The sequence below is a fragment of the Nestor notabilis genome, unplaced genomic scaffold (assembly GCF_000696875.1).
Source record: "Nestor notabilis isolate BGI_N333 unplaced genomic scaffold, ASM69687v1 scaffold27794, whole genome shotgun sequence".
Lineage (NCBI taxonomy): Eukaryota > Metazoa > Chordata > Aves > Psittaciformes > Psittacidae > Nestor > Nestor notabilis.
In genome coordinates this window covers 1-11,119 of record NW_009927329.1, presented here as the reverse complement: position 1 = coordinate 11,119, position 11,119 = coordinate 1, and the positions used below count along the sequence as shown (strand labels likewise).

Here is an 11,119-nt window from a genome sequence, read left to right as displayed (position 1 = left end):
TTTTTTTTTTTTCTTTTCTTTTTTTTTTTTTTTCCACTTTTTTTGAGTAAAATTGCTCAAAACAATAAACAACAACAACAAAAAATAACCCTCCGGAAAGAAAATAATCCCAAACAGTTCCACTTTGAAGTCTCTGGGAACATCTGAAAGGCCCAACTGCTCTTCGCTGAATTAGAAAGACTGAACAAAAGGTGTCTGTCTATTGAGGAAATTAGATTTTTAGACTACCAACAGTTCAAAAAGTCTATTCAAAACAGAATCCAACAAAAGTGAGAGTCCTGCGCTGCTTCCCACCGACCTGACAAGTTTTGGTGGCAGCCAGTCCCTTAGGAAAAGAAAAAAACCAACCCAAAACCATACTCAACTGGAATTGGAGTTTGCACTTATTTATCATTAGCTCATCATCAGAAGATTTGGGAACATTATAATCTGTCGACTGCCTTCCTGGCTGGAGGAGGGGCAGGGAAGAAAAGCAAACATGAACTAAATGCATCTGCAAGACAGGGTTGAGATTCCTCTCTCCTTGAGCTGAGATCCTCGAACACCGTGTTCCTGGTGCCTGGGTGGTTATGAATAAAGAAACCGAAGGCAGAGAGTCGTCGAGTCCTCCTTTTGTGCTGGTGACAAAGGAATCCAAACTAAAGACAGAAAGCCAAAAAAACAGAGAGAGAGAATTCTTCCCCTTCCCTGACAGCCTTCATCATCAGTCAATGCTAAGAATCTGAGAACCAAATGAGCTCAAGTCTTTCCCACCCACATGGTGTTGTTTTCTCATAGCAGGGACAGCAGCACTCGATGGGATGAGGAGTGGTCTTCTTGCATCCTATAAAGCCTGGGGCATATCCAGCTGGGATTAAAGCAGATTCCACTGTAATGTGGTATAAAAAGGATGGCAGAAACAGGAAAGTCTTCCTCTTGGGCATTCCTCTGCATTATTTCCACGTGGCGGACTGTGGGATGGACCGTGGGGGAATCATATCCAGGAGATATTCACGCTGGCGGTCTACTGCTGAGGAGGACTTGTGCACAGCTAAACTAGGGTTAACGAAAGGTAAAGCCCCACCTGATGAGACACAAGAGGAGAGAGAACAAGTGTCACAGCATGATACAAACGTGAGAGAAACAGTGGCAAACCCACGCCGTTCACCCCCGTGAAATCATCATCTAAGCCCAGGGCACTACTGGCCGCAAAGGTCAGACACCTTCTGAAGATAAAAGCTTCTAAAACAGGAGTGAGATTTTGTAGCAGAAATGAAGATTTGAGCTCTCTGCAATTAAACTACGTTTTAAATGCTAAATTAAGCTATCAGGAATAAAAAAAAATCCAAAGAAATCCCTCCGATACTGGGCAGAGAGTAGATCACAAGAGCTTGTTACTGCAGCGTTTCCTTCCTGGAGATCGTAATTATCACTGAAGAAAACAAATGACTCGAGTTCTCAAGTCAGATTCTTTTATATATATAGAAAAAGAAGATCAGATTAGAATTTATAATTTCCATTTGTTCAAAGCAACAGCTTTAGTCACTGCACACCCTGAGGCACGCTGGCAGCGTGTGCTGCAGCCTCACCTAGAGCAAAACCATCTGGTTACTGTATGTTGCTTTCCCACCAGTGAAACCTAACTGAATTAAACTCTCAGAAATGAATGACAGACTCCTGCAGCATGACACCGGCTGCTCAGATGGCCTCAGTGATGAACTGTGGCGTTACGTCTATTTAGTGTCTCTATAAATGTGTATTTTTACTTGGTAGCACCACCTCATTGCCCCTCTTGATGAGCCCCAAAAGCAAGTGTCAACACCACAACTAAGAGCAAAGCCTCAGCACCATCAGGCTTTCATGCAGGAAGTGGCAAAGAGAAACCAGCCTTACCCAAAGAACTATGATTGTTGGAGAGAGTGCAGCTAGTAAGTACAAAGAGAAGAAGCTTTAGAGAAATAATCTACCTGTATTGATGGGAGTCTTCTTCCAGGCGGCAGCGCTGCCCTTGCTGACAGGTCTCTCAGCATGCTTACCTGGCCTACTCCCAAGTGCTGCTGCAGACGATGCATTCTGCAACTTGGGTGACTGGCTAAATGCATGCAACACTCCCCGGGGAGCTCCAGGACCTCGAGACATCTGGCTAGAACTCTGGCAAGAGAGCAAAGAGGAAGACAGGCATTGCAGGTTGCTGGCTTTCAAGTACAATCACCCTCATGAACCTTTACAGCCTCTCTCTCCTCCCTTGGCTGCTTCTGCCAAGCCTGGACTACACAGCCTACTGTAGCTTTGGGGCTGGAAACTTCCAAGACTTCTCTGCAGCGAGGTAAGAATCAGCTTTCTACTTCAGAAAGCACCCGTAAGCATGAGGAATCCGAATCAACTGCAAAGCAGCAGAAACTGTGCCATGTGAGCACCTCTGTACGCAGGCAACGTCACTTCCCTGTCCTACATACCCAGGACCTTGATTATTTCAAGTCAAATGAGCACTTAAGCACTTCCTCCAACCAAAAGGTGGCTTTACCAGGTGTGTGAGACCCAGGCTGTGTCATACACGGTTGCTACCATCACCTTAAAACCTCACAAGCAACACTGTGTGATCCTGGCTCAAGCCTTTTCCCCACACCTCTACCTTAGGTCAGTTGACTCTTATGTCTTTCCATTTGGCACCTCCTAAGAAAAAGACTTTGCAGGATGTGAGTTAAACACCCTGGATAATTCCAGTGACTGCAGAAAACCACCACTCTCTTCTGTTCTTCAGTACAGAGAATGCAATTGAAGCATCATGAACAAATCCCACTTGAACCAGTCTGGCTAAACCAGACACCTGGTTTTAAGCATACGCTCAAACACACGTACGGCAGAGCTTAAAGAAAGCAAGGTCATGCTTCCATTTCATGCCTGTACACCAGGGTGCACGGAGCCACAGGACCCTTGCCCCATCATCACCAAGATCTGGCTTCTGGCAGATGGATCCTCACCTGCTTGAGTGAGTGGTGCTGCACGATAGGGTCTGACTTGGTCTGCACAGGAGCTGAGGTCTGCTGCAGTATCCTCTGCTCGATCTCCTGCTCCTGCTGCAGTGCTTTTACGAAGGCAGCTTTCAGTCGGTTCGTGTGCTCAGCTTTCAAGGCCTTTTTCTGGTTGGATGTCATGCAGGTTTCACACATAATGATGCCGTTCTTCTCCTCCCTCCAGCGGCAGGTGAAGTCAGTCTTACACTGAGCGCACATGTAGGGCTCACGAGACGATACAGCCACCGAAACTTTACCTGGAGAACACAACCAGCTTAGCTCAGCTCCAGCTGGGGCTTCTGTGAAGCAGCAATACTTGAGAAACCTCAACAATATTCCAGCTAAAAAAAGGCAAACCGTCCACCCTTAACTCTCCTTCTGCATTCACTAAACCTTGAAACTCTTTGCTTGTGTGAGTGTGTGTGTAGGAATCCAGCAGATACTTCTTTAGACACTGATTCAAGAGTTTAGTGGTGGTGGACAAACAAGGGGCTGGCTGGAAGTGAACAGTTCTGGGGACAACTGGATGCATTTGAGAGAAAACTTTACAATCAGCCTCTAGAACTTCTGTAGACTATTTCAGAAGTTCAAACCCAGGTTTGGCAATTATTCAAGAAGGTGGATCCCGGATCTGACAGTGTGACAGTGCTGCTGCAATGGAAACATCCCCTCCTTGCCTTTGAGGAACATTTGGAACACCATCTCACCTTGAGTTTCCAGCAGATTCTGCACAACTTCTTCCAAGCCCACTAAGTAAATGAATTCGTTATTGGCCGCACTGGGCAGGAAGTTCATCTCGGGAGCAGGAGGTTTGGGAGGAGGGATCTCCAAGAGCGTCTTCTCCAGCTGCTTCCGCAAGGCGAGCTTGGCGGCGGCCTGCCGGCTGGCCGGGGACTCACCAGCATTCCCCATGGAAGCAGCGCTGCTTGGAGTAGCATTGGCCTGAGCAGATGTCACGGATGTACCTTTGATTGAAGTTGGTGAAGCCTGGGAGGAGGCACGGCACAGGTTAGGGACTCAGCACAGGTCAGGGACACCCAGCTCCAACCCCCTGCCCCGGGCAGGGACACCTTCCACTAGAGCAGGTTGCTCCAAGCCCCTGTGTCCAACCTGGCCTTGAACACTGCCAGGGATGGGGCAGCCACAGCTTCTCTGGGCACCCTGTGCCAGCGCCTCAGCACCCTCACAGGGAAGAGCTTCTGCCTCAGAGCTCATCTCAGTCTCCCCTATGTCAGCTTATTTACAGCACCTGCATGGCAGCATCAGCAGTAGATGTTAAATTGCTGCTTCAGTGCCTCTCAGGGTTTCAGACAGGAGCTCTGTTCACCAAAACACCCACTTACCCTTCTTAAGGAAGGAAAAAAGAAGATATTCTCATGGACAGCTTCATATTGAACCACCAAATGTGAAATGAGGCACAAAATTCAGTTCCATGAAATAGATATTTCTCCCCAAGACTCTCTAATGGTTTTCTTCATTCCTGTGTTCAGCAAGTGAACAGAGCAAGGGGAAGGACAAGGAGCAGGAGAGCTGTGGTAACAACCAGGCACCTCAGTTCAGTGACAGCAGGCCGCAGCAACCAGACAGCAAGTAAGGAAAAGCATTTAGCTCTTCCTCTGCGATGCCAGGGTGGGCACGGAACAGCCCGTGGCACTCACCTGCGGGATGTTGACCAGCAGGCTGGTGTTGGGGACGTTGGCCACACGAATCAGCCCCTGCTGGATGATTCTCTGCCCCTGAATCTGGACGCTGGGGACCGACGCGCGCGGCGCCAGCAGCAGTGGAGGTGGCCCCGTGCTGGAGTGCTGTCGGATGTTGTGGATTTGCTGGGAAGAGACAGAAAGGGACTGATGCAACGGTGCCACGAGTGATGGGGAGGGTTAGAGAGCGGGCACTCAGTGGTGGGAGTTGAAAGGGATGAGATGAGACAGTGGCAAAGGAGGAGGGAACGGCAAGAGAACGTGATGATGACACCTGTGGCAAAACGTGATGAGTTTCCCTTTCCCTCTATCAAAATGAAACAAGTAGAATGGAACATGAGAAGATGCTTGTCTGTGAGGCCACCAGGTTACACCCAAACCAGCTGTGCCAAAACAGTAATCTAAGTCTCCAAGTCAAACTTCTTTCAAAGCACATCATTGTTAAAGCTGCTTCATTTGAAAGGCATTAGGAAAGCTACTCCTCAGAACACGTTCTTCTTCGTTGTCAGACCAGAAAGAAAATGAAACACACCAAATCTCTGCCTTACGTGTCACTGCTGGGTGTGCGACACACCAAAGCACACCCTGCACTGCACAAGAAATCCTCACTTGACAAAGAAATGTTTGTTCCCTGGTATCTCACATTTGCGTATCAAGTCGAACATTGCTTCAGTGCCACCACTGTTTGCTGTGAGAGGTGATAAAGACCCCGCAAAGCAGCACTTTCAGCCTCCCGGTCGACTCTCTCATTTCAGCAGCTCTTATTCAATCACAAGGCAGACACAATGAGGGAGTCTTTGCATTTGAAAAGGTGAAACTGAGATGAGAGAAACAATCATGAGAGTGGAAAATGGAAGAAGGAGGGACTGGGTTTCATTTCCTCTGCTGCTGCCCCCCTAAAAAGCAGGTGAAGCTGGAAGCCTATGAATTAACCCACAGCCAAGGGAAGCAGCAGTGCAGGTGAGGCAGCTTCCTGCGTCACCACAGCACCTTCTCATGCTTCACTGGAAGCGTAGGGACAGCACAATATACAAGCCTGGAATGACACAGGAACTTCCAGTGGCAACACATCGAGCTCATATTAAGAAATCCCAGCAGGGACTTCAGAGGTTCCCTCAGACGAGCAGAATGATGGCTGGTTTAGTTCAGATGGACTAAGGAAAAGCCGAGTGGATCCACCACAAGGGAAGCACTTACCTGTGCTCCTCTGACAAGAGGTGGCATCACTATCTGCGTGTTCTGCTGAGTTCCTAACTTTGAAGAAGTCTGCTGCCCTCCACGGACCAAGGGAGGAGGAATAACAGTGCCTGGTATCCGTGTCGAAGAGGTCTGCAAAACAGAGGAGAGTTTACTCTTACTGTTTTGTTCTGGGGTGTTCACGCTCATGCTCTGCTGCTGCTTGCTGTGTTGATAAGGCAGGATCTGAAATCTTATGGACATGGTGGCAGCCTGGCTACACACCCAGGGCTTGTTCTCCCTCAGCCTGCACAGAATCCAAAGGGTGAAGAGCAATCCTAGACAACATGTTCACCTTCCCTCCCACCGCTGGGGTTCGATAGCTCAAGGACTGTTGTATTGAGACACACCACGAGGGACACCATAACCCGAGCGTGAGAGCGGGGGGGACAACGCAGCTCTGCTCTCTGGCTGGTGGGATGGATGCAGCATCTCTCTTGAGCCCAAGGAGAGGCTGAAGGACAAGAGATGGCCGGACTGGCTTCAGTGCAGTCAGTGTCCAAGAGGCAAAAAGAAGTGTATTTTGGGGTGGAAGGAGTAAGAGAATGGGGAATACAAACTGCTGTCCTCAAGGAGAAGCACGGGGCAGACAGGAGCTGGAGGTGTGGGCACATGCATGTATGTGGGAAGGGAAAAAAAGAGACAGGTTTCACACACCACTGACATTCCTGCAGACCATGGAGCCTGAGGAGCACCCACTGCTCAGGAGCAACCAACCTCTCCATCTTACGTGGCTTTACACATCTCACACCACTTCCCTCGCTCAGGCTCCAGCCTGACCATCATCTGTGGATGAAGACTTCTAAAACCACTCAAGCTCCCGCTTTCCTAAGTTACCACGTGTACACACACGTACGTATTTAGGGAGGTGGGAAGTTTTATCCCCTTGTTACGCCTTTTGAGTGAAGACCAAGGGTTAACTCAACCCCTGCACACAGGAATTAGTAGGAGTTTTTGCAGTCAGGCAAAAGCAGACAGAGGTTAATTTGCCCAAACACCACGAGTTAGACAGAACCAGTTCAGTTCTGGATTCTGAGCTCCCAGCTCTCTGCTCCATCCAACCGCAGTTTCACTGTCTGGTCACTGAAGATGTAACTTGTGCTCCAGTTCCTCTGAAAGTGCTGTCTTCAGTGAAGGCAACTTGCCCCAAGGAAGAGTTTACTCCAGCTGACAGATTGCTGTAGGTTTTGTGGCTGCTTCCTAACTGGATAGGAAATGTCCCCCTTCCCTCCAGTGGGGTGTTCCAGGGGATATGCACATGAAGGGCGGCCTTTTCCCAGGCAAAAGCATTTTGTGCTGAAGCACTTTTGTAGTGGTTTCAAAATTAGCCCACGGTAAATAACCAGAAATGGTTTCAGTCCAAGAGCAAAACAAGACACTTAGACTCAAGAGGCAGATTAGGCTGACGGACGTCATTTGCCTCTCCTTTCTTATCTTCTTCCCAAAGGCTTTCCAACATTCCATTTAATCTCATCTGAATCAAGATCTCTCCTACCACCATGTGCCTTTCACCCACCAAGCCAAACATGAAGATCCTAGGATTCACTCAGCTCTTAGTTAAGCACACTGAGGACACAATTACATCCTGAGGGTACGGCAACAGGCTGCCACAGTACTTCTATGCCCTAACTCCACGGCATCCTCTTCATGGATGTCTGGATGTAGAGTTGATCGGGATGATCGGCCACAGAGAAATGAGCTTCTGAGAGTTACCTCCCTGTGACACCACCTTCATCTCCCACCCCAGTCGTTCTTAGAAAGCTTAGAGTGGGGTTTTGGGAGTTCAGGCTGGCTCCAAGCCATTCATGTGATGGGACTGGCCTGTGCACCTCGTCCTCTGCTCCATGCCCTATGCCTGGCAGCCTGGCCCCCCCACTGACCTGGAGGGATGGCTTGCCAGCAGCAACACTCTGCGGTCCCCGCACCAAGGGCGGAGGGGTGGCCACAGCACTCCCAGAGGAACCAGCAGGCTGGAAGAGGAAAAACCAGAAAGAAAGCAGACGAGTAAGGGTGAAAGCAGGATTACAGAAGCTAAGGGAATAAAAGCGGTTTACCTCCTTGCCCTCAGGAAGAGCATCTTCAGAGACTGGGTTTCTCCCCCTCCCCATCCCTTTCCTCCTCCAAGCATCTCAACATGCACATTTAAATGAAGAAATTATTAGGTAAGTATAGATAAGAGTATACCAGGAAAATAAGAAAAAAAGTTTAGGAAAAAGATTTCAGATCTTAAGAAGTTCAGGATATGCCATTTCACCCTCGTTAGTTCAAACATCCAGAGCTCATTGCTCAGTGTTCAGCAGCGAGTTGAGTGATCCAGGTACTTGCATTAGTTTTAATCCCATCTACTCAAGAGCTCGTAAGTCTGGGAGAAAGACACCAACAGACCAACCCATCCCAGCCAGGAGAGCTGTTGTCAACATTAAGCCACACTGTGCAGTGCACTTACAGCCACGCATCGCCCCCATCACAAACCCCAGCAAGTCAGCATCCCTCGCTGCGAAATGAAATGGTTTAGTTGCTATTGTTACAGTTACTTGAAGTTGAGCTGGTGCCTTGATGGCAGCACGTGGGGTGCTCACCCCCCCACTCGCCTCCCAGCCTCCTCCACTCTCCCCCCCACGCCACCCTGCACGGCACACGACTGCTCTGCCGAAAAGGGAGGTTTCTTTGCTGGGTTAGTGCCTGATGAGAACGACGTGTGAGTTTTTGGATGATGGAAGCGTGTGACTAACCCCAGACTCCCTTCACCTGAAAGACCTGGAATCCAGCCCTGCGTGGACTTCTGCCACGCAGCACAAAATCCAGCCCTCAGCTCCCAGAGCCTGGGGTTCACACTCTACCTTGTCAGCACACTGGTTATGTGTGAGGATCTGCTCCACGTGTCTTTCAACCATCTCCAAATGGCAGTAAGGACTGGATGGAGTGTTTAATAAGTGGAAGAGTATCGCATTCATAAACACATCTGGGTTTTAACAGAAAGATCTTCAGCTTTTGAATACAGTTCAGAAACTGTCTTGTCTTTTGGTCTTGGCAAGACAAAAAGGAATGGTTCACAGGAGAAGCTACTGAGAACTTCATAAAGGTTTTATGGAAAGTGAGATATGCTTTATCTGAAAGGGCTCTTCTGTTCCATAGGTTCTAGCAACTACCCCAGTTACTTCATTCCCTCCCTCCCCATTTCAAAAGATGAGCTGTAAGCATCTGTAGGATGATAAATACCTTCTGAATAGTGGTCTCCTTCTGGATTTGACTTTGCCTTAGCTTCTTCAATAACACAAGTTTAGCTTCTTCTAACCGTAACTCTTCTTTTAGCTGTTTAATCATCCTCTCCCGCTCCTCGGGGCTGCTTTTCTGCAGGGCAAGAGAGGATGGGAAAGCAGGGAGGGGGAAGAGGGGAAGATAGATACCACAGCAGTTACAACAAGAATTTACAACACTGTAATGGGCATGTGTGGCTTAGTATCACTGCCATGCAATGCATGGACACAAACTGAGTGTGGAGCAAGAACTCCAAGGGGAAAAGAACTAGAGTTTTTGAGTTGTTTTCACTAGCAACACAAGGAAATGCAGTTCAAATAAAAACTCAAACAACAACTCTGTGTTGGGTTATGCTGAGTGAGGGACACTGCATCCACCAAAAAGCCAGTTTGGAAAAAGAAGGGCATCAGCCTTTAACAGCTCCAAGATTCCCCCCTTGCAAATCCATCTTTAGGAAAGGATGGATCCACCTGACCTGCAAGCACAGGCGCCTCTGCAGGAACCAGGGCTGTGGTTTCTTCTTTCCAGCTGGCACACTAAGCATGGGTCAAGGCAAGAACTCACCATGAGTGCCTCTGTGTTGGTCTCTTTTAATGCTATTTTGGTTAACCCATTCATCCTAGGGCTGGAAGGTTCATTGTCAGATAACACTATCACGTCCGGGGAGGGGACTCGCTTCTCTCTCTTTAGTTCACTGCAAATCAAGAACAAAATACAGAGAATGGGTTAATAAAACCAAGCAAACTACTACTTTATGCTGCATTTCCTAATGCTAATGTTTGGAAATTGTGACTCTTTCACACCCCAGTTACTGAATCTGAAGGAAACTCAACACAAACCATTCGCACGCACTCACTTACCTAAGTTTAGGTACTTTATGGCGTTATCTTCTTCCTACACCAAATCAACTCTTTTCCCCTATTGAGAGCAGAAACCTGGAGCAGTCTCAACACCAATGGACACATCCGCGCAACGCCATTGAAACCCACTGAACCACATCCAGGCTTAGAATGATTTTACCTCTTTTTCTGCCTTTAACACTCAGTGTCGTGAGTGCTGGCGGCACCTTCCACGTGAATTCCTGACAATACATCACCTCTTGGCTTCACTGCTCATGGTTATCCTACGAGAAGAGAATCTTAAGCTCTGTGAACCAAAAGGGACAGAGGTGACACGATGTGACTGCAGATGCCAGCACCTCTCCTCCACTGCACAAGCCAGTACCTGTCAGATCGCCTCTGCTATCGGGATTTGGGATTTCAAGCTGTGAAGCCAAAGGATTTCAGAGCAGGGCTTGCAGCATGGGAGGCTGAGAGGCTGAACAGGAACAGGGCAGCAAAGTCTTCTGCAGCACCCAGGAAATGGCAGCGCTTGAGAAAGGGCCGACAGTGAGGATTTGAGGAGAACACAACAGAAGTCATTGTTTTCTTCTGCTTTAAACCCAAAGCCAGAGACAGGAGCAATAAGATTGAGAGCGAGAACCTTCTGTCTACTGTTGTATCAAGCAAACTGCAGGGAGAATTTCTCTCAAGCAAGATGAAGCAAATATTTCAGTGTGGTTTGTACTATCCTCAAGGAAGAGATGTGGCACATGAGCTTTGTCAGTTAAATACCAGGCAATTAATTCTTAGACTGGACAACAGTTTCTAGACTTAACTGATAGCCACTTTTAGCAGGAATCCAATGATTAACAGAAATGAATCATTCGGATCTTATTTAGTGACAAAGAGGCTATTCACACCAACTAACGGCACTACAAAGCTGGGTGCCCGGAGCAGCTTGGTGAGACATGCACCTGCAGGGAAGGCAGAGGGTGTTCTGGACACTACAAAACCAGCTCAGGCACCGCAACCCCCAGCTTTTAAACCACGATTTCCCCGGCAGTGGGAGAATAAAGACCGAAGCCCAGGAGTGTCCTCTAGAGAGCGCAGC

General features: G+C 48.3%; 1 protein-coding gene across 1 annotated transcript; it reads right to left on the bottom strand.

The window, feature by feature from the left end:
- Positions 1–108: 108 nt before the first annotated feature.
- Positions 109–9,881, bottom strand: GATAD2A (GATA zinc finger domain containing 2A; the record flags this gene model as incomplete). Its single annotated transcript, XM_010014016.1, has 9 exons — positions 109–1,063; positions 1,947–2,130; positions 2,961–3,250; positions 3,701–3,980; positions 4,652–4,819; positions 5,891–6,022; positions 7,810–7,899; positions 9,149–9,280; positions 9,752–9,881. Coding segments are annotated over 9 exons (1,537 nt in total), but the record flags the coding sequence as incomplete, so codon positions are not given.
- Positions 9,882–11,119: the final 1,238 nt, after the last annotated feature.